We start from the raw sequence: 25,754 nt of genomic DNA, 5'->3' as shown, positions 1-25,754 counted from the left end.
CACAACACACTACAGTTCACACGGGCTCGAGAAAGATTCGCCTCTAACAAGTAGAGCAGAAGCTGGCTCGCTCTCAGCCCCACCTTAGCCTCCCACAGCAACCCAGCTCCCCAGCTGCAAAAGGACTGCCTGCTCTGCGGTGGAGTCTGGAGGAACTCTCCCTGCGATGGTGCACTTGCTGCACTGCTTACCATCACTGTCTAGGTTGATGTTGCCAGGCTACATCAATGGTGGATAGGATGGAGAAAGAAACTTTCCTTAACCGTTGTTCTGTAGACTCATTAGACTACTTAGGAAACCTTATAATTTATGTTTATTAATACCTTTCTCATTTTAATAAAAAATGCAAGGAGCCATCAAAAGTCAATGAAGCCAGCATTTAAACCATTCATAGCACCCTTGACTACTGGACACAATTTTCCTGGGTCCATTATTAATCTGCTTTACCTAATTCACTGCTACCCAACCATACTTGATCAGAACGAAGACAAAATAATACACTTATCTCCAGAAATATGTAATAGCTTCAAGCTTACCAAACGGCATCTATAAATTCATTAAACAAATATCCATCAGCTATTAATATGCAGAACTCTTCAGAGTAACTGAATTGTGTGCAGTGTGAGCCGTCCAGGAGAATGTGTGCAGTGAGATCCCCCAGGAGAATGTGTGCAGTGAGATCCTCCAGGAGAACGTGTGCAGTGAGATCCTCCAGGAGAATGTGTGCAGTGAGATCCTCCAGGAGAACATGTGCAGTGAGAGCCCCCAGGAGAGCGTGTGCAGTGAGAGCCCCCAGGAGAATGTGTGCAGTGAGATCCTCCAGGAGAACGTGTGCAGTGAGATCCTCCAGGAGAACGTGTGCAGTGAGATCCTCCAGGAGAACGTGTGCAGTGAGATCCTCCAGGAGAGCGTGTGCAGTGAGATCCTCCAGGAGAACGTGTGCAGTGAGATCCTCCAGGAGAACGTGTGCAGTGAGATCCTCCAGGAGAGCGTGTGCAGTAAGAGCCCCCAGGAGAATGTGTGCAGTGAGATCCTCCAGGAGAACGTGTGCAGTGAGATCCTCCAGGAGAACGTGTGCAGTGAGATCCTCCAGGAGAACGTGTGCAGTGAGATCCTCCAGGAGAACGTGTGCAGTGAGAGCCCCCAGGAGAATGTGTGCAGTGAGATCCTCCAGGAGAACGTGTGCAGTGAGATCCTCCAGGAGAACGTGTGCAGTGAGATCCTCCAGGAGAACGTGTGCAGTGAGATCCTCCAGGAGAACGTGTGCAGTGAGAGCCCCCAGGAGAATGTGTGCAGTGAGATCCTCCAGGAGAATATGTGCAGTGAGATCCTCCAGGAGAACATGTGCAGTGAGAGCCCCCAGGAGAGCATGTGCAGTGAGAGCCCCCCCCAGGAGAACATGTGCAGTGAGAGCCCCCCCCAGGAGAACATGTGCAGTGAGATCCTCCAGGAGAACGTGTGCAGTGAGATCCTCCAGGAGAACATGTGCAATGAGAGCCCCCCCCAGGAGAACATGTGCAGTGAGAGCCCCCCCCAGGAGAACGTGTGCAGTGAGATCCTCCAGGAGAACATGTGCAGTGAGAGCCCCCCCCCAGGAGAACGTGTGCAGTGAGAGCCCCCAGGAGAGCATGTGCAGTGAGATCCTCCAGGAGAACGTGTGCAGTGAGAGCCCCCCCCAGGAGAACGTGTGCAGTGAGAGCCCCCAGGAGAGCATGTGCAGTGAGATCCTCCAGGAGAACGTGTGCAGTGAGAGCCCCCCCCCCAGGAGAACATGTGCAGTGAGAGCCCCCCCCCCAGGAGAACGTGTGCAGTGAGATCCTCCAGGAGAACGTGTGCAGTGAGATCCCCCAGGAGAACGTGTGCAGTGAGAGCCCCCAGGAGAGCATGTGCAGTGAGATCCTCCAGGAGAACGTGTGCAGTGAGATCCTCCAGGAGAACGTGTGCAGTGAGATCCTCCAGGAGAACGTGTGCAGTGAGATCCTCCAGGAGAACGTGTGCAGTGAGATCCTCCAGGAGAACGTGTGCAGTGAGATCCTCCAGGAGAGCATGTGCAGTGAGATCCTCCAGGAGAACATGTGAAGTGAGATCCTCCAGCAGAACATGTGCAGTACGACCTCTCCCCCAGAAGGAACAAGTGGACACATAGGAAACAGAAACTGGTGAGGTTATGAGGTGAGCAGATATTATGGAGGAAATGTGGGTACAAGGGCGATGTCAGAGGAAGGACTCAGCAACTGGATCTCAGTGGACTTCTCAAGGCCAGAAGGACAGGGCCAAGAGCTACACTGCAATCCTCAGGCAATGGAGGAACAAGCTTAGAAGCTTGAGTCAATGGGACAGGGAAGGAAGGCAGGGTTAAACATAGCAAATGCACACAGTTAGAATAGTAATTAAATTCACGTCACCATTCACTACTCAAATCCTGTGGCCTCTTTGCAGTTACAGCACATAGGCAGAGTTGAGCATCCTCAGGCCCCACACGTGTGGCGTTGATCAGTGTTTTCTCTTCCCCCCTTGAGCTCAGGAGAAAATATGAATCCAGCTGAACACTTTATAAATACATGTGCGTTACAAAGAACTGAAAGTGTGGTCCTTGTCTCACAGACTGTTGATAGAAGTAGGAACAGGAGCCATTGTCCCACGCCTCTCACCTAGCCCCCACTGAGATTTCAGGGGTCCAGCATCATCAGCGTTCTACAGAGAAGGAACCAGAGGGGCCAAGAGGATGGGACTCACACACGTGCAGGCCCCTGTAGTCTCACAGCTGCTCTGACAGTGTCACCACCAACTAGTGAGGAAAATGACCACTGCCAACATGTACACTGCAGTGAATCAATCCACACCGTCCATTTCGAGGCTGTTTCCAAAGGGGCGCAGCAGATGATGAAACAGGAGTGAAGACCCACCCAGCATCTGGAAAATGACTACAGTCAACTTAACAAAATCCTACCTGTCTATTGCCTTTCACTCATTCAGTGAAAACTCCTAACGGGGATTTTGGCTGAGGTTAAAAGCCTATGAGGAAAGCAGATTCTGGCATAGCAGGTTCTCTGTGAACTTGCAGAATTCACAGAGCTCTGCAGAGTTAGCACAAGCGGGCATGCTGGCCAATTCCTCTCTGATGAGACATGGAAAACAGCCGTAGGGTGGGACCGAGGAAACCCATTAGAGGTAAAGTTAGCCCTAATGAAATTCATGGAGAACAGTCAGCAAGCAACGTGCTGACGAAGGAGCCAGTGCTGCTATGCGTAGAAAGAATGTCATCTGAGCGTTAGACGAGAGGGGAAAAAAAGATCAGAGAAAAACTGACTTTGCAAAAGGCTTGAAAGCAGTTTTATAAAGCAATCCTTAAGAATAACTGTTCACCAAATGTAAATGACCTCCAAGGTTAATATAAAGTTAATGCAATAATGTCCTTTCTCAAAAATTTACAGCATTATCTCAGAAAATGTACAATGTTAGGGATGTGACAAAAACATCGATATTTAGTTTTGATTTTTCAAGCGATTCCCCAAAACTCTTCTGGTTGACAGCTATGTGGAATCATAGATTATTTTTAGCTGGCTTTTTTCTAGGGCAGCCTTGGGATTTTAATTATCCTCAGATAGCAGTAGGATAAAACGCAACTACCAGGAGAATAACCGAATAAATCGGAGAGTGGCACAGAACTGAGAGCCGCACTCACCAAGGCTTAGCTTGGGTTCTGGCTCAGCTGCACGTTTTAACTGAGCTCTGGGAGCTAATACATTGGTCGGATGGGAATGGCAGGGAAACTCAGTACAGCCGTTTGTATCCTCAAAAGTAACAAGAGACTGGCAGCCGTGCGTGCCTTCAGTTCCTGAGTGCTGCTGTTCAAAGGAAGAGGCCACAGCTCACAGCACCACCCCAGCCCCCGCAAGTATAACCGATGCTCATCTGCTTATATTGATCATGATCCTAAAACCCCCTCATTGCCTGGAACTAGCATTTCCATTTTTTATACCCCCTTGCCACTGTAACTCCAAAACCTAGGTAAAATTAATAAAACGTCTCCATTGAATGCTTTGCCCTTCTCCATCAAGGAGCGGGGGCAATCACTTGCAGGGAAAACATCACTAAATTTCTTGCAAGTAATTCATTAATTAAGTCATTTATCTGAACAAAGAGATCTAGCATCAGGACATAGTTTGAAGACACGGTATCTGTAATGCATGGGTATCCTGGTTTCTTATTTCTCTTGTCCAAGCAAGTTCTTGGGTGTCACAGAAGCTCCTTCATGAATGGAATATGTTAAAAAGCTTTCTGCTATTCATTCATGTCCCACCTCAAATTCCTGCACACACAAGAAATGTTTAGCAGATTCTACTAGGGAGTCTGTTTTTCCAGAACCCTCCAGAAAACTAAGACGACATCTCTCAGGCCTGGTGAAGTCTTCTTGTGTGCCATGCGCTATCTTACAAGGAATAAAATAGGGCAAATTAGCAGGGCCAAGATTTTGGAAATCGAAGTAGGAAGAACCTCTTAGCACAGATCTAACTGGGAAATCCATCATCCTGAAGCGACAGTCAATAGAGCCAAGGACTCCCTGGGTTTGTGTGTACATGGTTTGGTATTTGATGAAAGCAAAATAATAAACAACAAAGACACACATCCTCACTGCCAACACAGAAAATCAAGTCACCACATTCTGTAATTTCTGTGGGTTTTTGTGTTTGGCCCAAGAATATAACAGAGATCCTACTGTGGATCTAGAATATAACAGAGATCCCACTGTGCATCTAGAATATAACAGAGATCCTGGTGTGAGTCTAGAATATAACAGGAATCCCAGTGTGAGTCTAGAATATAACAGGGATCCCACTGTGCATCTGGAATATAACAGAGATCCCACTGTGCATCTAGAATATAACAGAGATCCCACTGTGCATCTAGAATATAACAGATCCCGGTGTGAGTCTAGAATATAACAGGGATCCCACTGTGCATCTAGAATATAACAGAGATCCCACCGTGCATCTAGAATATAACAGAGATCCCGGCGTGAGTCTAGAATATAACAGGGATCCCACTGTGCATCTAGAATATAACAGAGATCCCACTGTGCATCTAGAATATAACAGAGATCCCACATTGCATCTAGAATATAACAGGGATCCCACCGTGCATCTAGAATATAACGGATCCCACCGTGCATCTAGAATATAACAGAGATCCCACCGTGCATCTAGAATATAACAGAGATCCCACCGTGCATCTAGAATATAACAGAGATCCCACCGTGCATCTAGAATATAACGGATCCCACCTTGCATCTAGAATATAACAGGGATCCCACTGTGCATCTAGAATATAACAGAGATCCTGGTGTGCATCTAGAATATAACAGAGATCCCACCGTGCATCTAGAATATAACGGATCCCACCTTGCATCTAGAATATAACAGGGATCCCACCGTGCATCTAGAATATAACGGATCCCACCTTGCATCTAGAATATAACAGGGATCCCATTGTGCATCTAGAATATAACAGAGATCCTGGTGTGCATCTAGAATATAACAGGGATCCCACTGTGCATCTAGAATATAACAGAGATCCCACTGTGCATCTAGAATATAACAGGGATCCTGGTGTGAGTCTAGAATATAACAGGAATCCCAATGTGAGTCTAGAATATAACAGGGATCCCATTGTGCATCTAGAATATAAAAGAGATCCTGGAAAAAGTAAGTTATTTTTAAAAATTAAAATCTTTCTGATAGCATTTTTATTTTATTATCAAGCCATTTTTATTTTGGTCTACTGTTAATTACTTTTGTTTGTGATAGGGTCTTAACATAGCCTAGGTGGCCTCCCTATGTAGCCAAGGACGACCTCAAACTCCCGGTCCTCCTGCCACGATCTCCCAAGTGTTGAGATTACAGGCAGGAGGCACCATGCCTGGCTCAGATTTTTTTAATCTAAAGATAGATTTGAGCATCATGTACAGATCAGCACTCACCATGTAGACATGTCTCATTAAGATTTCCTTTATTAAATGCTTATGTTGGGCTAAACTCTGATCTCAGATTTGTGGTTCTTTGGAAATAGTAAATAATCATGATACACACATGAGACTATATATATATATATATATATATATATATATATATATATATATATATACACACACAATTTAATCACAACAACTGGGAATAGTGGACCATACAAGCACCACAGTGAAGCAGAAGCCTTTCGATGATTCAGAGCCTATGATATGATAAATGCATTTGGAAATGCTCTCCTTGATAAAACTCTCTCTTCTTTTTTTTTTTTAAATTTAAACATGTTGGTGTTTTGCCTACCTTCATATCTGTGTGAGGCTGTCAGATCTCCTGGAACTGGAACTACAGACAGTTGTTAGCTGCCATCTGAGTGCTGGGAATTGAACCCTGGTCCTCTGATAGGGCAGCCAGTGCTATTAACCGCTAAGACATCTCTCCAGCCCCAAGTCTTTAATTCTGGACAACACACAGGGCTCAGAATGGAGTGTCTGGTACAGAGGTGAACAAGGTTTTCCGGTTTAGTTTTGTTTTATGTAATGGAAGGAAGGGGTAAAACAGGAAGATAAGACAGGGGTGGTGGAAGGGCAACTGAGGAAATCTAAGGGGACAGGAAGTTAAGAGACAAAGAATAAGGCTGCGAGAGCTGAGTCTTGACAGAAAATGGGAGATATGGAGGGAAAGGGAACTTGGAAGGGGCCTAAAAGGGAATGAGTGAGGGGGAGGGCCTCCAGAGACAGTGAGCCTGGGCTGCCTTGGGAGAGCTGAGAGTGGGGAGCACCTAAGACAGGCAGGAAGGGAGCAGAGCCCCTGCCTAGCAGAAATACTGCTCAGATCTCCAGATTCTTTCTTACTGACCCCAATGGGAGTATTTAATATATTAATAAAACCATTACAACTCATATTATACACATATTTAATCTGAATACATAGTCAATAGACCAATAAAAATAGAAGTTACTACATTTTATAACACTTGCAAAGTTTCATTTTTTTTAACTTAGAAGCATGACAAAGTATATTTGCTTCACAGAATTTACTGACTGAGCACCAATAAAAACGTTCAGTGGCTAATATGTATCATCCTCCCCAGCCAGAGCAATTTCAGATCTTCTCTGCCCTTCAGCAGCAAAGTAGAGTCAAGAACTTCACTGTTGTTGGGTGGAGACGGAAGTCACCCTCTGTAGGGTAGTGACAGATGTGACCCAATGTTGGGTGGTAAAGGATGTCACCTGCTGTAGGGTAGTGATGGATGTCACCCGCTGTTGGGTGGCGATGGATTTCACTTGCTGTTGGGTGGTGAAGGGTGTCACCTGCTGTTGGGTGGTGAAGGGTGTCACCCGCTGTTGGGTGGTGACGAATGTCACCGCTGTTGGGTGGTGATGGTTTTCACTTGCTGTTGGGTGGTGAAGGGTGTCACCCACTGTTGGGTGGTGATGGATTTCACTTGCTGTTGGGTGGTGAAGGGTGTCACCCACTGTTGGGTGGTGAAGGGTGTCACCACTATTGGGTGGTGACAGCAGTTCTTTCTCTTTCAGTTCTTTCTCTTCTGGTTACTGTCCTTTGGTATGTGAGCAAACCCGGAAGAGTTTCTTCCTTTCTTGTCACCTTTGTCTCTGGAAGCCACTTTACTAGGAACGGCCTTCGTCTCTGCTCCTTTTTTCAGGTTTTCCCTGGACTTAGCACTTCTGTCGGGGTTGGCTTTCTCTGCTTCTCTGTCTTTCTTACCTCTAGGAGATGCTTTCCGGGATGTGTCTGAGTCGGTCTTCTTTCCCTTCTTGTCCTCTTCCTTCTTCTTCCCACTGGTTCTCTCTTCGTTCTTGCTAGGCACAACCTTCTCTCTCTCCTTCTTAAGGTCCTCTTTGCTGGGTTCTTTAGCTTTCAGGTTTTCCAATCAAAGGAAAAAATGTTTACTGGTGACACCTCTTAAATCCTAGATGGGCTAGAGATTAAGTACCATCTTGTCCCTGCCCTCTCCACACTGGAATGCTCTCATTCAGAAGTTAGTCTAATGGGTCAAATGTTCTCCAAAAAGGTATGTGGACCTCTATAAAATATTAGCTGTGTAGAAATTCTGAGAATATCTCATCTTATTTTTCCAGCTTAAAAATATGGTTTGGCTTGTGTTAACACAGGCTGACATGTAACATTAACCAAGTGAACCCAGCCAGAAGGGCAGATAAGAGTTAACTTCTCACATAAAAGGTGCTATGAAAACAAACTTTAACTTGTTTTATACAAGGATAATTAAAACTTTCAGCTTGAACAAAGTGTCATATTCTTAAGTTATGTTTATAGGCCTTGAGAAAAAAAAGGTGCAAAAATAAGTTAAATATCATTTAAATCTTGACAGAAAAAAATCCACATATATAAATTTAAAATTTAAATTTGTTATCTTTTATATATTTTATAATGGCAAACTGATTTTTTTTATGTTTATGGCTAACTTCATGTAATCAGCATTCCTTTCTTTAAGTGCTTTTCCCTGTTAATATATGGAAAGGCACACAGGCCAATGCACATGTCCTCTGGGCATTTATGGAGACCAAGTGAAATTAACTAGAAAGTGCAGGTGCTTCAAGTCTCACAGAAAATGACTTTTCAAAGCTTAACTGAGCAGTTAGCAAGAGTCTCACATTATAAAAGGTTCTTGCTATATAATGCAGCAAGTAAGAAGTCACAAATATAATGAAAGATCTAAATAATAAAACGTGAAAGACGTTTGCCCTAACCAAATTTGTCTAAGATTCATATCACTCAAAAGCCATTCAAGGTGTACTTTGTATGTATAGTGTTCAGAAAAGATATTACCTCTCCAGACAGTCTGTGGAGATTCAATTAAACAAAAATTCACTGAACTCCTGTAAAACTACAGATTAAATTGTACATCTCGCTTCATAGAACAACAGAAGATGGCAAGGCAAAATATTGAAATGCTTGCATTGCACTCTGCTTTCTGGCCTTATTCTGTACTGTATTTTTGTTTAATTCAATCTTTAATGCTTAAATTGTTTTTACAGATCAGGAGGTAAGATTGCAACTTATTGGCAATTTAGTTCAACATTGCTTACATGAAAATAAAATGATATAAATTATTTTCTTCTTGGAAAACATCTTGTTGGGATACATGTTAAAAACTAAACTTTTCTCATCCTAAAACTGAAAATGCAAATTTAAAATTCTCATGGCAAAGGTTTTACATATCAATGACTTAAACACAAAAATAATTTACAAATATGTCAAGCACTTGAACACAAAAACTGTCCAAAGATGTTTAAAGAAAATCATGCATGTCTTCCATGCCCTCTTCCTAAAGAACATCAATGCTTACATGTAAAGATATCCAGGCAGAAACAATGCAATGTTAGTCTGCATATAATAGTACACAGGTATAGCTATTTTAGTGCATTAGAATATCAAACACAGCAAATTCTACACCAACAATTCAGCGCTCTCGGTTATAAACCTAACTTAGTGTTAGATCACACTAGCTTTTATTATGTTTTAGGACAGTATCCTCATAGCCTTCAGAGAAATTAAATCAATCGCTGATGGATTCATCATTGTACAGTAATTTTAAAAACTCAGACCATGTAAGGTTTTAGGCAGCAGGCTAAGATGTGCATATATAAATTTAATAGGCGCATTCCAACAAACAGTGTCAGCTATGTTGATAAACTCTTCATCTACAGGCTATTGGGACGAGCTGATAACATGAAAAGGAAATTAATTAAAATTACAGGCTAGCTAGAGAAAGCAAAAGTCTTCAATTCAGTCTTCAAAATGTTATTTAAAACTCAGAGTGCCCAAACCAAAAAGCAACATTATTAACCATGTCTGCATTTCCACGAGAAGCGTCATGCACCATCAAGCATGAACTGGATTTACTAGAGGCTGCTTAAGAAAAATCAAAAATAATACCTTTAGCCTTAGTTTTCCGCTTGGCTAACCCACCAGGTCCTTCTGTTGGTATTTACAAGATAAGGAGAGGTTATGAAGACAAAATGCTTAAGAAATTTGAATTCAGTACCTATAAATTAATTTAACCAGATGTTTCTATGAAACGAATTGCTTAACCTTACCACTCAACCATCAGTCACAGATAGAGTCTTAAGAGGAAGGCTCGCTGACCTCTGGACCAGTTAGCATCGGAACTTAAGGTCAAGTCTCCCTGGCTCTGCCCTGCCAAGGCTCGCTCTGCAGGCCATAGATGTCACTGTAGAGCACTGGGGTCCTCCCTCCCCTAAGGCATCAATCAGCACTGCTATTCACAACAGCTATTCTGGTAAGACTGTCACCTTTGAACAAGCATTGCTTTCTCTATCTCTTAAAATGGAATGTTTTCAAGTTACACAGGCAAAGATGACTCAGGTGAACTTGTTACTCTAAAAACGCTGCAACTGCTTTCTACTCTCGCTCTGGGAAAACCCAGTTCCGATTACGGTTTCTTTCTAACCAACACCAACACTACGCCTTCAGCACAGCCTTTTCTAGAAGGATGTGTGTCCCTCTCAGCACACGCCTTCTCAATTTCCCACTCACATAAACATTATTTCTATGCACATGTCGGCAAGCTTTCTAAAGGGGCATTCTCAGCTGCCAGCCCATGTCTTGGGTGTATCAGGTAGGAGACACAGTTCAGACCGTGGGAGGGGGCAGGGTTTACAAATGATTGATTACCCAGCAACAGACTCTGGGAAGTATCAAATAGAACCCTCTAAAGCATGAGGTTCACCCATTCTAAAAACTACAGTACATTCTGTTTCCCCAAACTGCAACCAGAACTCCACTTCTGGAATGAGGTGTTCCTATCTTGGTTTTGTTGTTCGCATCTCTCCATTCTTAACCTCTCCCCACCTCTCTCTCTACTTATAGTCAACTGTGTCCATCAAACAAGATAAGCCCATCTGAGAACGGTCACTCGTTACAGCTGAAATGTTACACTCATCATTCTGGAATGGGAAAGTCTGAAAATATCATGGCATTGGCTTCATTCAAAAGCAAAAGGAGGGAGAGAAGGGAGGGAAGGTGGGAGGGAGGGAAGAATGGGGGGAGCAGTGATTAGTTAACTGCTCTCTGACTGTATCTGTCACTCCCAGGTGACCTGAGTAACACCATCAGAGAACAGTTAATTTCCAAAGTCAGAACTTGATTCTCTTAAAGACGATCAGTAACAGTGTAGCATTGTAACAAATATGGCTAGCGAGCACTGCCTAACAAGTTTGGTTAATTCAGAATAAAGTACTAAACCTACTTCTGAAACACCAACTTATACACACATGAGCACTTCCTAATGTCTAAAGGGAATAGAATGTAGCATCTGTGGTCTAGTACTGTGTGTACCCTCTTCCGGTGCTGCACTGTTTCCATGGCAGCACAGACTCCCACTAAAATGTGAGGGAGGGGGGCAACCAGACAATCTACTCCCCATACCCATTCACTGGAGCCCAAATGAGCTACACAGATGAATGCCAGAGTTCCATCTTCATCACCAGCAATCCAGGATGCTGCATTAGCATCAGGGCAGAAAAAACATAAGAAAAAGCACTGCACTTCAAACTTTAGATTTGGTGAAAGACCTCAAGGTGAAAAAAACCATCCAAACGCAACAACATACACTGCCAAGCAACTTTTTCTAAGCTACACCACACACAAACACACACGCACACACAGTGACTTTGAAGGTTGTTTTTTTTTTTTTAATGAAAAGATTAGGACAACTATCATACTTGGTTTCTAGATGAAATGTTGGTTCCTGTCACCTGAGCCTCTTCAGGCTGATTTTTCCGGAAGGGACAATGTCACTGAGAAAGAAAGGCGACACCTAGACCCAGCTTGTCCAGGAAGATTTCCCCTGAGGAATCAGGAAAAGTGACTCAACAGGCAGTTCTTGAGATTACAAGGAGATGAGGGGACAGTTTGAAGCGTTTGTCTAAACCTGTGTGCTCTGAAGATGGAGGTGTAAAAACGAGTGGCTTTGAAGAAAAAACAGTTGGGCTACTGGGGGAAGAAAGGTGGGGAGATGGCTGGGGTAGACTAAGGAAACTCAGGTTTGGAAGCAGCATACTACAGAACGTCTGAAGGAGAAGAAACAATGCTTGGAAGACATCCTAGGACAGGAATAAACATTAATGATGGGGTCAGTGGAGACAAAGCCAGGGTCCACCAGGAAAAAAAAAAAAACAGAAAAGAAGTCCCATTTACAAAGGAGCACAGCAACCATGGGAGGGGGAAAGCTTGGAGGATGCTTATAGCTCTACTGAAGGAGGTCGAGGTGAGCAACAAACCCTAGGCCAGCAGAGTTCTGGGACCGTGATTTATACTGTCTCAGGCTTCTGTGGAAGCACAGCAGTGTGAAACAGCAACAAACACACCTTCACTTTCTTCTTTTCTCTCTTTCCTACCAAGGTAGTGCTTCCAGGGACAGAGAGCTCTGTTGAACAAAACAAGACCATTTACCACAGTGTAAACGGTTTCCCAGCACTGCTGAGAAAACTCTATCGGAGCAGAAAAGAAAACCTCTTGCTACTGGTAAACCACGTGGATGTAAGTTAAGGCCTTCTAGATGAGCACATTAAGAGAATGTAAACAACAAAAGATGTCCACGTTCCCCTCCCCCACACCCCCACTCTGTTATCAGTCTTTGCCCTCCATTGCTTATGATTGTTGATAACACCACTAATGACTGGGAATTCTTGAACAGAAGTTTGAAAAAATAAAATGTCTTAGATTCTTCACTTAGAGAGAACGGTCTAATTTGCCCTCTTTTGGCAAATGCCACCGAGGCTTTGCTACATACAAGGACATTTTCAAAATGCAATTTCCACTACGACATTCAAATGCGTGAACGATTAAGTCAGCAGTTGGATGCCCGGTTTTAACACCTGCAGAAAACAGGACCTTAGAAGATCGGCTCTATTAACCTGTCCTTCCTCCTGAGGTCACTGGGTCTCCCGTTGTTCCCGAAGAGGTCACTAGGGGTCTCAGTTTCTCACCTCCCACCTTCCAACACTGGAACAATAGACCCATTCCCAACCCCAACTACACAAAAGCAGCATTTTAAGGTGTGATCCCATGGGTCAGTCGATATGACTGCCCCACTTGGTGAAATGCATGCAGAGACTCTGCATCCGCTTCCTTCTTAAGAAGGACACTGCTGAGGAAAGCTGCCAGTGATGAAAGCTGTAAACTCCACATCTCGGTGAGACAGTGAAAGAGGCAAGAGAAGACACAGAGCTACATGGCTGGTGGAGAACGAAAGCAGACTCACTCACACTAGTGAGGGAGGAGAGGCCACCCGAGGACCTGTGGAACGCCGCCCAGCCACTGAGTAAATTTCAAAATGCCACTTCACTTGGGGGAAGAAGGTACCAAATGGAGGTAATAAAAGAAAAACTTTCATTAGTTCTTGCTTTTGGAAAAGAACCTTCAGTGTTTTTAGTTATACAATAGAAACACCCGAGGCTCCTCCATGCTAGTCACGGGAATGACATCAGCAAGTGATTAACACTAACGGATGTCATTGGTGGACTCAGGAATGAAGCATCAAACAGAGCCAAAGACCCACCTGCGAGGCTCAAGTAGTCCTCAGTCTAGCGAGGGTATGACAGGTTTACCTCAGCAAATATCAGAAAAATATGCCGTGCTGGTCTTATCAAGCAATGTATAAACACAGTCACCGAATTCCTTGTTTAGTATTCCAATTTACATCTTCATTAAAGAAAATTCCACAGCCCACACCACAGACAGCTTGTTTTACATTTTACAGAGCCAGCACAGTCTTAAGAAAGGGCTGCGAATACCAATCGCCAGGAGACACTGCCCAGCCATGAGACAAGCAGCTGGGATGTGCCTGTATCTGCTCCCACAGTTCTCCAAAGATGCCAATATTAAGAGGGATGAGGAAACAACAGTAGGAATAACTAGGAGACACACAAGCCAACCAGGGGTCGAGCACAGAAAAGGCTTTTCTTACATGTCTGGAAAGATCTGTGCAAGGCAGGGGCAATGTGTAGAGAGACTCAAGCAGGACCAGCCAGCACTCCATTCCATGCTGCACGGTATCCACGCAGGTAGCACACGGGCAGCCACGCTTCCGCTTCCGAGTTAGTAAGGCCAGCGCCTGGGAAACGCCAGTGCAGGAGCTTCGCTCATCCCAGGGAGAAAACAGCGCTGAAAGTAGCCAAAGAACGGTGCAGCATCTCCAGCTCCCCAACCCACTCCCGGCTGTAACTGAAGTGGAGACCAGTGCCTTTTCCACAGGAAAAGTGGCCGAGCACCTGAGCAGGAAGGACAGCCCCTTTGGGGAGCCAATGCTACACTGACCGCAAGGACAAGCCACTGTTTCAGGTGATCAGAACTGAAAAGGCAGAGCTAATACAGTAATTTACATCTCTGTCACTACATAAATGCTCAACCATGCAGAATGCAAAGTTGCCTTTTGAAGTCAGCCCGTAAGTTTGAGAAGACATAAACTAAGAAAGTTATCTTCATGAAATAAGATTACAAAATTAAACCTTAGAAAACTCACAACTTAGATATATGTAATCAATTTGAGAAGACACGAACTAAGAAAGGTATCTTCACAAAACGTAATTACAAAATTAAACCTTAGAAAACTCACAACTTAGATATATGTAATCAATAACACTTGAGAAGTTGAGTTTGCTTTAGACCACATTTTTGCCAATAACTTTATTCTTTATCATACACACACATACACACGAAAGCCTTAGATACAAGTTGAAGGAAGTCACAGAAGCAAGGGGTTCATTGGCCGCCTGTATTTACCGTCACGGAAGGCTTCTCAAATGGACTAAGTTGTCAGGGCATAACCATGCCACACACTTGTTTTCCGATTGGGAAAATGGGCATAATTAATTTCTGTTCATAGACTGTGCATTAGTATCATGAGAATGCAAAACCTGATGAGAAAGTAATTAAAAACATTTTTAACACAGAAACTGAATTATTTACTTCCGGCCAGAAACACCATCCATAGTTAGTAGTCACGACACAGGAGCAAAATTGCTTGGAAAACCATTTGTTGGCCATCTGAATTGGTGAATTTTATTTAGTGTAGGACCTAAGACTGAAAATTTTAAGCTAATAACCTTTGATTATTTTACAGTGTTCACATTCAAAGTGGATTAAGACAGGGGCTTGAGGAGACTAAAATAACTGAAGAAAATTATTAAAGAACACGCATTTCCCTACTTACTGAGGGATTAGTTGAAGTGTTTGTATGCTTGAGTATCAAATGCTTCGGACCAAGGCCACACTAACACAGTAAAATGTTCTGCTTGAACACAAGAGAAAACCTAGTCTTAACCATGGAAGCTTTGAGAAATCCTGGCCCACAAGGGACATATGTAACCACATATAAAAGTAGATACGGTTGGAGACAGCAAATCCCTGGGTCCTGATTTCAGGACCTGTGCTGTAGCCAGCATTTCATAACCATGAAAGAATGCGGCCACATTATCCCCAGAAGGAATGAAAAGTAAATATAGGAAAACAAAGAATATTTGAAAATGATACCTAAGCTGTCTAAAACACCAGTGTATTCTAGCTTAAAATGCACGAGGACCCAAAGCTGAGCAAACTTTTAGAGACTCTCAAAGGGGACTAAACATCCTGATAGTCCTTCGAAGAGCAGCAAGGATAAATCTCTCAGGGGCCATGTTACGCCAGGTGTGAGAGAAGTCACAGGGGAAACTAATGAAATCTTTTTCAGCAAAGGATCCATATGCAGCTAATAACTGCTTCTGTATTAATGAAGCAACACTTTTCACAAACCAAGTCAAATCTATTACTACATTCCTAATAAGAAAAAAAAATCTCTTAAAAATGAACGACCACTTTAATAAATTTAGTTTATGAATTTAAGCATTATATTATACCTAACCCTGAAATCAACAGCTAATAAGTTAACAAAAGAAAAAAATGGAAAAAGACTAATTCAGGATAGTTTTAATATAGACAACATTATGCAAGATGCTCATTCATTCTTTCCCTCCTTTATAATATGCTTAAGTAAAAATATTGCAAATTACCTTCTCTAGATGTATATTTAGAAATGAAATCTACAAGAAACTCTGATTTCAGAAATAGACACATTGAGACCTGTTAGTATCTAAATCCATAAACTTCACTACCCTTAGGCAAAAACATGGGGTTATTTTCAAATGATATCAAAAGCACCATCAACACAGAACTTTAATAAGTTTGTAGAAACTTTTATCACAAGTCAATTAACCTGAACAAATTACAGATTAAAAGGTACGGGCTTCTTAGAGAGCCGTCACTACACAGCAGGCCAGTTAAAGATCAACAGAGAAGCGTGGAACGATTAGTCATGCCATGAAGAACTTCAGAACCACTCCCATTAGAGTTGTCATTGAGTGTTAGAAAGACAAAGCATCAAGGGTTAAATACAACACAATTTCCAGTTGAGTTTAGTGAATACATAAGTTGAAACAAAATGATACAGAAACCAATTACACGACCGAGAACAATGTTTCCAGTGCACTTCGTGAACAGTCTAGGGTGAGGAACGCCACTTCCTTTCTAGGCGTGGAGGGAGCCAAGCGAGGGACTAGCTAAGTGGCTGCACTGGGCAGGAGCACACGGTTGACATGTATCACAAAGTCACAACTGCCCCGCCGCATGTTGAGCCCTGCATAAGCGAAGAGGGAGGAGGGGGCTGCTCCACTTTACAACCCGGGGACTTGCGTCCCTGAACCAAAGTTACTGGTTATGCAAATCCAAAATGACACAGGTCTTTCCCTGAACCCCTTCGCTCTGCGACGTACCATCAACACCATCTGCCGCTTTGCTCTCCTCCTCCTCCTCCTCCTCCTCCTCTTCTTCTTCTTCGACTATCGTCTCAAAGGGAGTCATTACATCATAGAGAAAGGAGAGGAAACCATAAAACCAATCTGAACTCTCCTCGGCTAAAATATTAAGGACTTCCTCAAGAGAATCAATATTTTCATTACTGCCATCTTTGGTCAGGCCTACATAAGAATAAAGGGAGAAGGGAAGAGAAAACAGGGAGAGCAGTTAGGTGGAAAAAAAGTTAAGCTTAGGCAGAGCGATCTTAAAAGGGAGGCGCATTGCGGTCACAGATCTACAGAAACGTAGAAAATAAAGAAATTGATCGAGAAGCATGTCTCCAAGCCAAGTCTCCACCACCCACCAACCTGTGCTCCTCCCAGCTCATCGGCAGTTTGGCCTCTTTCCCACCAGAATCTGGGCGGGAAGACTGGCAACATGTGCTATCAAACTCTGCAGACAGTGTCAGGAAGAATGAACAGAAGCGACATCGGAGAACAATCCTCCAATTGCTCAGCGATGATCATGCGCCCTGGAGTAATCTGGGGATGCCACCAGGATTACAGTCCACAGCGTCTCAACTGGGCACCCAGACACTCAAATGTGGAATTCATGTCGAACACCTAAATTGGCAAGTGGTGTAACACTCTTCCAACTGAGTCATGGCTCTGTAAATCTGCTCAGAAGTTAAGTCCAGCTGCTGATAATCCTCTCCTCCTGCCTATGCCAGCTACAGCAGAGACATCCCTAACTCCTCTTCCCCTCGGCCGTGAGAGCAAAGACTCTTGATATCTGCGGTTTTCTAAGCCCTGCTGCCACACTGACCCCCTGAGTAGAAGAAATCCAGATGTAAATCCTCGTGGTTTTCTCCAGTGGGGAAATGACCAGGGGAAGACCCTGGAGATAACAAATCGGTGCACCACACACTGAACGGCCCAGCAGTTTAAGGAAGAAAAGCAGATGGCAGATACAGCAGGAAGAGTATGAAACTCAGGATCTTGGAGCCTTCCCTCTGTAACCAAAGCCTGCTCAGCCAGGCTTTATATAGCACACGGCTTCTCCGTATAGCACGACTACCACCTGGACGGACACTGCACCAGCCCTGACAAGGGTCACCTAAGTGCTAGCTGTAGGACGGAGGAGCCCGTGTGCACCCTTGGGTGAGTCTACTACAGAAATTACTCTCTGCACTGAGTACTGGGACTATTTCCTACTGGCAGTTTGTGAGAAACATTCTTTTTCTTTCTTTCTTTCTTTCTTTCTTTCTTTCTTTCTTTCTTTCTTTCTTTCTTTTTTGAGATTAAGATACAACTACATTATTTTTCCCTTCTGTTTTCCCTCCAAGCCCTCCCATTGCTGCCCCGCCTCCTTGCTGTCTTTCAAATTCACTGCCTTATAATTGTCATTGCACACATATGTGCATGTAGATTTCATTAGCAAACTGAAACCCAAACCACCTGCATTTTAAACAATTTGACCTGAACAATGGGATATTCTACATCCAAGGGCAGGATCTGGACCTTTGCAAAGCATGTCAGGAGACTTAGAATTAGTAAAATCAGTAACAGCTATTGGTCTTGACTTACTCACGCCTTTATATTAATAATTCATAAGGCAGGGAGGGGACTTAAAATGTCAAAGGAAAGCAACAGCAACACGTATGGAGACTTTCCACGGATTAGTATGGTTTAGATTTAGATTTCAAATGGCGGTGGGGGGTATGAAATCAATGCCAAGATGGTGGAAGTTTAACACATATATTTGTGTGCCTCTCTGTAATCCCAGTCTCCATCCCTTCCTCCCTAACCTTGGTTTCCTGCCTTAATCTAACTATTCTCTTAGGGACCAAGGTACCACTCCAATAGGAAGGAAAGCAGGGGCTGACTTCTTAGCGGTGCGTGTGCTCTAACTGCTCCCCCACAGAGCCTCACAACCCTGGACCAGGGTTCGTCTCTGCAGACACCTGCAAGTATCTGAGGCACAGCTGACTTCAGTTCCCTTGTGTGTGAGAAAAGGACCCACATCATCCAAACCAAGCAGAGCGAAAGTTGTTCTGGGACAGAGAATAACCACCTCGCACTGGGTGGTGACAGGTGACAACGGGCCTGGCAGCTCATCTTTATTAAAGTCAGAAGCTAAGAACGGAGACCTGTACATAGAACAGCTTCAGTAGGTGGTCCCGCCCCCACCCCCATCTATCTCCTGACACACAAGCCTAATGAAAGGAACAAACAGAGCTGCTCACAGCATTTTGTTGCCCTGCAAACAGCTAGTCTCAGAGTTAAAGTTAACTAACAACTTAAAGTGGTTAAAAAAAGAAAACAAAAACACCTCAGAATATTTTAGAATCCAAACCAAGTAGATTTTCTACTTATAACTCCGTTATGGATTTTTCATTTTGGGTGGTGGTTAAGTACACAAAGTATAGTACACAATTTTGAAAGTGTAAAATCCCATGTGTAGCTACACAATTTCTATTCCAAATGACTATCCCAACTGTACAGGTACTCACTGAGGCAATGTAGACTTTGGGGCTATAATTCCAGTGTGTGTGTGCATGTATGTGTGTGTGTGTTTGTGTGTGTGCGTTTATATGCAAATTTTTATGCTATAGTTTAAAATACAAAACACACTATAGTTACCAATGCTAAAAAAAGAAAATAATACAACAGGGTTCATATGGCATTAGCCTTTAAAAGTTTCATGATTCAGAATGCATTTAAAGTAGTATCTTGGACCAAAGAGACCACTTATGGCAAGAAAATCCCTTCACCCTAACATATTACATTGTGCATGATTTTATTTCCTTCCTATGCCTAAAACTACAGTTGTCTGAGAATTTAATGTATGTACTGAAACTCTGACTTAAATATAAAATGATGAAATTATGGCAAGAAAGCCATTAAGTCAAGAGCTATCATGAAAGCTGTAGAGTGGATGAACCATGGAAAGTAGCAAACGCTAACTCTGCTGTGCATGAAGCACACACAGCAGGGAGGGCTGAGTGTCAAGCTGACCATAACTAAAACTTTCATGCTATAGTTGTTTTAGAAGGCAGTCTAACTGTGAAAGCTGCCTAATTGCTACAGCTTCTTTCTATTCGAGACCGTAAATACACAGACCAGTTTATCTACCAGGCTGTGAAGCTCAGTGCACAGGTATTGGCAGGCCACAGCTACCGTTTTTGCTAAATGATTTTATATGAAGCTTTAGTACATATTGTTTCATACTCAGAAAAAGGAAATGGACTGCTTAAAACCAGAAATAATAGGCTACATTATACAAAATCTGCATATTCAAATCAGCACTATCCTTTCTATTAAGACACTATTTTAAAACAATGAAGAAATACCAATCTTTACTTTAAGAAATACCTGGCTGGTAATGGAATTACAAAGACAGCGAGGAACCCCTCCTCCAAAAAAAAAAGGAACATGATTAAAGACCACTAGTTCATATTTTATTAATGTAAAATGTTATAGACAAATAAGACAATAAAGACATTTACTGTCATGGTTTTATTTCAAAAATGAGCTTCTGTCAGCCTTCCGAAATACACATTTTCATCTGTGGTCCTATTACACTGAGCATGCTGCCCTAATGTGGCCTTATTATGAAGGCTAAGCAGAGCTGGCCCTAATCTGTTTCTGCATGGAGAAATATACATCATAAAGTCAGAATAAATTATACTAAATGATGCTTTTAACAAATTGTTCCTCATTTGAAAGCACATGAGGACATTATCTATGTGTCTGAACATCAAGTTCAAACTATGAAATGTTTAAATCTGAAAACACCAATGAAGCTATCATTATTAAAAATTGATGTGTAAGAACTAACTACATGCTCACTTACTTACCAAAGCGATTTGAAAAGTCAAAATGGAGGAGTGATCATTTAGTATATCAACAAAATGAAATATTAAGTTGAAAAATAACTTCCATAAAATTTATTATACTTTTCTACATATAATTTAATAAATCTAACATTAAGGAATATTAAAAATATTCTTTTGACTTCAGTCTCTAAGCCTTCTAACGAAAAGGAAGAAAGCAATGTGCTTACCTAACAAAACTTTGGCATCACCCACATCAAAGTCTCCATCACCGTCTGCATCATAGACTCCTAGTTTTCCTACAGCAGGAGAGAAATGATAGACACAGGGTAAAGAGGAAACAAATTTAATAATGAACCATCTCTCACTGTTGCTAGACACCATAAGTGTTACTTTTCCCCCTCCTTCTACTCCTGCAAAGCAGAACCATAAGAATACATCACCAAAACCCACAGGTGGCTCACCTACAGATTCAAGAAGTGTGCGGCTAATGGATTCTAACATACGAGTGACAGGATATTTCCCCCAAAGATTCAGGAATATTCTAATCCTATCACTTTACAATAATTTGATTATTCTCTTTAAAACATTTTACATAAAAATTGTCACATTTATAAAAAAATCGACCCATCTCTAACAGTCAAACAATCGCATAAAATATGATGTTTCTAAGATGTAAAACATCACTGAACTATCAACAATGAATGCAACCTAAACTTCAAATAAAGATCAAATATAAACAAATCAACAGAGAGCATAAGTACTTTACGCAGTAAAGAATTAATTGTTTGATCCTTAACAACAAAAAAGCATGCATCAGCTTAAGGGGGTGGGGCTGTCCCAAAAGCAAAGTATATAAAACTGGAGGCTTCCTGAAATGACAAGGGAAAAATGGATGGTCACCCACATCAAAATGTCCTGGACACTGGACATCCATTACTTAAGGGGAAAGGGGGAAAGCTTAAAAGAGAAACGGTGAGAAATGAGAACACTCAGCCTTGCTCAGCACTGATGTGCTCTGCTAACGCTTTCAGGGTGCTATCTATAAAGTTTAGCATTTCAAATGCTACTACAGTCCATACCCTAAAAAAAATTACTCCAAAATCAACACGGTTTATAACTGACTATTGGACAAAGCCTATGGGAAAAAAACATAGTACACAGCAGTATTTTGAAAAGCAAAACTATAGCATTCTTATGAAAAACAGCTGGCAATAACTACTGATTCCAATTCTTTAATTCAAAGTACATTAAAGGATTATCTAGGGACAGACAGGAATTTTGGTACAGAACAAAAATTCCCAGGACTGTGGCTCCGGTTTTGCTACACAAAAGTCTGCTCAGTACACACACAAGAAAACCATAAGATTGTGGGATGAAGACATTCTCCTTCTGCTAAGAAAATGAAAGTAACAGCTTGTAAGTCATAAAGTACTTTAATACCATTGTGAAAACAGAAAGGCACACCCTTCCTGAGAGCCTTCCAAGGGGAGCTGGTCCTGTGACTTACATTCTTGATGTAGATGTCTAAAGTAATAGAGTAAGGATGAGGTCTTAGAGACAGATGCACTACACTTAAAATGCATCTCCAGGAGCCTACCTTGAAGTACCTCTGATAAGTTATAACGGAAGTCCTTTGCTTTGGCTGCATGCATGCAAAAACACGAAGATGTTATTTATCATCAAAGGTACATACGTTACCCAGCAACACAGCACTGTAAGTAAATGGAGTCATAGTTTTTGCTTATGCCAAGCTAAAATTCTTTTCATTTATTATCTCTTTGGAGACACTTCCCTTAAGGTAGTAAGAGAGAAAGCCATCGGTGAGAGACAGAGCATATGTAAGATTTCTGTGTTGTTCACTGTTCTCCTCTCCCGTAAGGAAGATGGCAGCGGTCTATGTCAGACAACACAACAGTAACAAATGTGTATTTTCCTTACTGACCAGACAATGTCCTTAACTGCATTATTAAAGGGGGAGGCCATATTTCATAACTGCCAAAAGTGAAAAACAAATGATGATCGGCAATGACTACTAGATAAACAGAGCATGGTATATTTGTATAACTGAGTATCACTCTGAACCTTACACAAATGATGCCAAGCATAGGCAGGGCAATTCAAAAGGCCACATGGATGTATGTGCTATACTCAGAGCACCCAAAATAATCCCAGAAAGTCAAAATGGTGAGGGAGGAGTGAATGTCTGGGGAAGACTGGGTAACAGACACGTTCTAAAATTAGATGATGATTGCGCAAAATAATGTATATATTAAAAAATAAACTGTAGATTTTCAAATGTTTATGATATTTAGCTTATGTCATTTCTCTCCATTTTTAAAAAAGATAAAATAAGAAATGGTTCATATAAGACAAATCATTTTTAAAAACTTCAGAGTGGCTAGAGAGATGGCTCAGTGTCTAAAAGTGCTTTTTTCACTTCTAAGCACCCAGATTGGGAGCTCATAACCACTCATAAATCCAGCTGCCAGGGATCCATTGCCCAACTCTGAGCTCTGTGGGTACCCACACACACGGTGGACACTCAATAAGGTACATAAATAAAAACTTTAAAACTTTAGTGATTATGTGAAGAAAAGGAGAAAAGCAGAAGGTGAGACACTATTAGAAATAGCCCCAGGAACTTCCTTAAAGAGCCCAGGGGCGCCCCGGCTGCCCACAGGACCAGCAGCAGCTACCTGAGCACCCATGCATCCATGTCCACACACACTCCGGTCTCAACAGACATGGTATGTGTCCTTGTAAACCCTTGCTAAAGGGAGGTTTTGCAAGTCCACCATTGCAGCTCTCTAACCCTAACACTGGAAGGCACGGCAGGAGATTCACTATAGGGTGCAGACCAGTCTGGGCCATGGAATGAGATGCTATCTCAGAGCTAAGCCCACTAAAGGAAGTAGTTCATGGCCTAGAATTTTCAAAACTCATATCAAAATTGAATGAAAAAATATAAAGTACAGAAAATAGTGAAAATTAGTCTAAAAAACTTGTTCTGATGGAAGCTTCCATATACCACAATACACAGAGAGCCTAAATAGAAATCATCAAAATTAACGCCACTACTTTCGGGCAGCCCTAGTAATGTGCCCTTTTCTTTCACTTTATCAAGAATTAATGGAAAGCAATACCAGAGATGTAATAACAAGCCGTGCAGAGTACCAAGGACTACCACTTCTCCTCTTGCAAACTCACTAGAGAGATTGAGCCTAATTCTTACCTAGAACTTCCTCATAATCCACAAGGTCAAACCACACGACGGCCACAGACGTCCAGACGCCCAGCAGCGCAATGACCATGAACCAGGTGAAGAAGGAACCTCCGGAAATCCCTCCTCGCCTCCCGTTCTTGTGTCCTCCCTGCTTCGCCTCTGTGTGGAGAAAGGAAAATGTGAGGTGCCAGCACAGAAGAAGAAAACACTTGACTGAACTCATTTATCTTGACAGTTATTTGACAGATCACTTTAGAAACGGGTTTTACCTAAATCCTCAAAGCCCATTACACAAAATAATGACTTTGAACACAACAAACTTTCTACTCAAACTGAATTACCAGATTTAAATAATCTTAATTTTGAACAGAAGTAAACTCCTGGTGGGCTGTTGTTTTGTTTTGTTTTGTTTTTTTAATATGACGGCTGAACACATACATTCCTTCCAAGTCCTTTGTCAAACAGTCCTCGTGGGAACACTTTTATGTCGAAATGGTCACACGGACCCCGCCTGTGGTAAGTAGCAGACACTGGTATGCCATAAACACAACGAAAACTTCATGTTCTTGCCTTCCTGTAACAAGGAAAATACTGGCCCCAGTTTGATAGTTCTCACTGTTTCCATGCATTGTCCAAAAAATTAACTTTCCAACTAGCCAAGGCCATTCAGCTTTCATTTTAACACAAGAGCCTACGTCTTTAGCAAGTCTCACGGACACTGGGACAGACATTCCGCTTTGCCTTCCACTCCTGTTGCTTTCTTTCCTGCTAGGCTCCCTAGTCCCCCAACAGTTAGTGCTGATCTTCACAGTGCCCTCTGGCTCTGCCAGCTCCTTCACCGTTTGCTGCCTCTTCCTGGTGCTGGTGGGCGGCTATTTTCTTATGGAGCAGCCTCTTGCCAACCCCCAGTAAGGCACAGTCAACAATGCAGCTGACAGCCTTTGAAGTGCAGCGCATGCCAGCTCTCTTAATGAAATCAGAGATGCAGATGGATCCTATTTCATATCCTATTTATACAGTAGACCACCCTAACCTGTGTTAACTGCCACAGAGGAAAGTAAATCCCTCCAAAATTATTCAATATTGCGGGAAGCTGAGTAAGGGGAGAAAGCACAGAAACGTAAATCACAGGCAAAAGATGCAATTCCACCTCCTCCTTCAGGAGATCCAGCCGGGCGTGGGCGCGGGCAGGCAGGAAACGGGCCTGCCAACTGGCCCTAATGCAGGAAACGGTTCTGTAAACCTCTGCTCAACTGTCATTTGTCATGTGTTGTTACGCTTTGTGTGCCTTACATTCTCCGAGAAATAGTCTTCTGATGGTCAAGGCAAACAGAATTCATGAAAGCCACTGCCAGGTATAAAAGTCCATACTGTTTATGAAGTAAGCACTGTCTGCAAATTTATCTTTAGAAAGAGGATGTTATATTCCACAACTACAAGCAAATACACTCAATTACCTGATACCTCCATGCCATGTTGGAGAGGGAAACTTTTCTGCATGCTACCAACATAACATGACACTACCTGGCATGGTGGTTTCTTCCCACCACGCTGTCACGAGCATCACATGTGACCCTCATGGCAACCTGCCTATCTTTCTGCAGAAGGTGTTTCTAGACGCTTTAGCAGGACATTGTTTAGCAGGACATTTGTGTGGCTGTTCCTCATGTGGTAAGTCATCTGTCATGTCCCGTTCCCCCAGGTCCAAGGGAGGTAGATCCCCCCCATATATCCCAAATATCCCTCACATGGGGCACTGCCTGCCTCAGAACCACTGAATTCTCGGGGACAGAGTCATCATCTGGTACAGGAGAAAGAGGAAGGCATTCGTCCACAT

At 42.6% G+C, this 25,754-nt stretch overlaps 1 protein-coding gene across 10 annotated transcripts in view; it reads right to left on the bottom strand.

Annotated features, from left to right (window-relative positions):
* Asph (aspartate beta-hydroxylase) overlaps positions 1-25,754 on the bottom strand; it is a 164,911-nt gene that overhangs the window by 111,520 nt on the left and 27,637 nt on the right. For 3 of the 10 annotated variants that reach the window (XM_075967001.1, XM_075967002.1, XM_075967005.1), the window contains 4 exons: positions 23,927-24,076; positions 22,292-22,336; positions 20,922-20,990; positions 14,684-17,038 (listed from right to left, as the gene is read on the bottom strand). In XM_075967001.1, the coding sequence (XP_075823116.1) occupies positions 16,770-17,038; positions 20,922-20,990; positions 22,292-22,336; positions 23,927-24,076 (533 nt within the window). In that variant the 3' untranslated portion in view covers positions 14,684-16,769. Of the gene's footprint in view, positions 1-7,248; positions 7,899-9,941; positions 9,984-14,683; positions 17,039-20,921; positions 20,991-22,291; positions 22,337-23,926; positions 24,077-25,754 lie in introns of those variants that run through there. The other 7 variants (XM_075966998.1, XM_075966996.1, XM_075966999.1 and 4 more) reach the window with 4 other exon arrangements.

Source organism: Microtus pennsylvanicus, chromosome 3 (genome assembly GCF_037038515.1).
Source record: "Microtus pennsylvanicus isolate mMicPen1 chromosome 3, mMicPen1.hap1, whole genome shotgun sequence".
Taxonomy (NCBI): domain Eukaryota; kingdom Metazoa; phylum Chordata; class Mammalia; order Rodentia; family Cricetidae; genus Microtus; species Microtus pennsylvanicus.
This window is presented reverse-complemented; position numbering and strand designations above follow the sequence as displayed.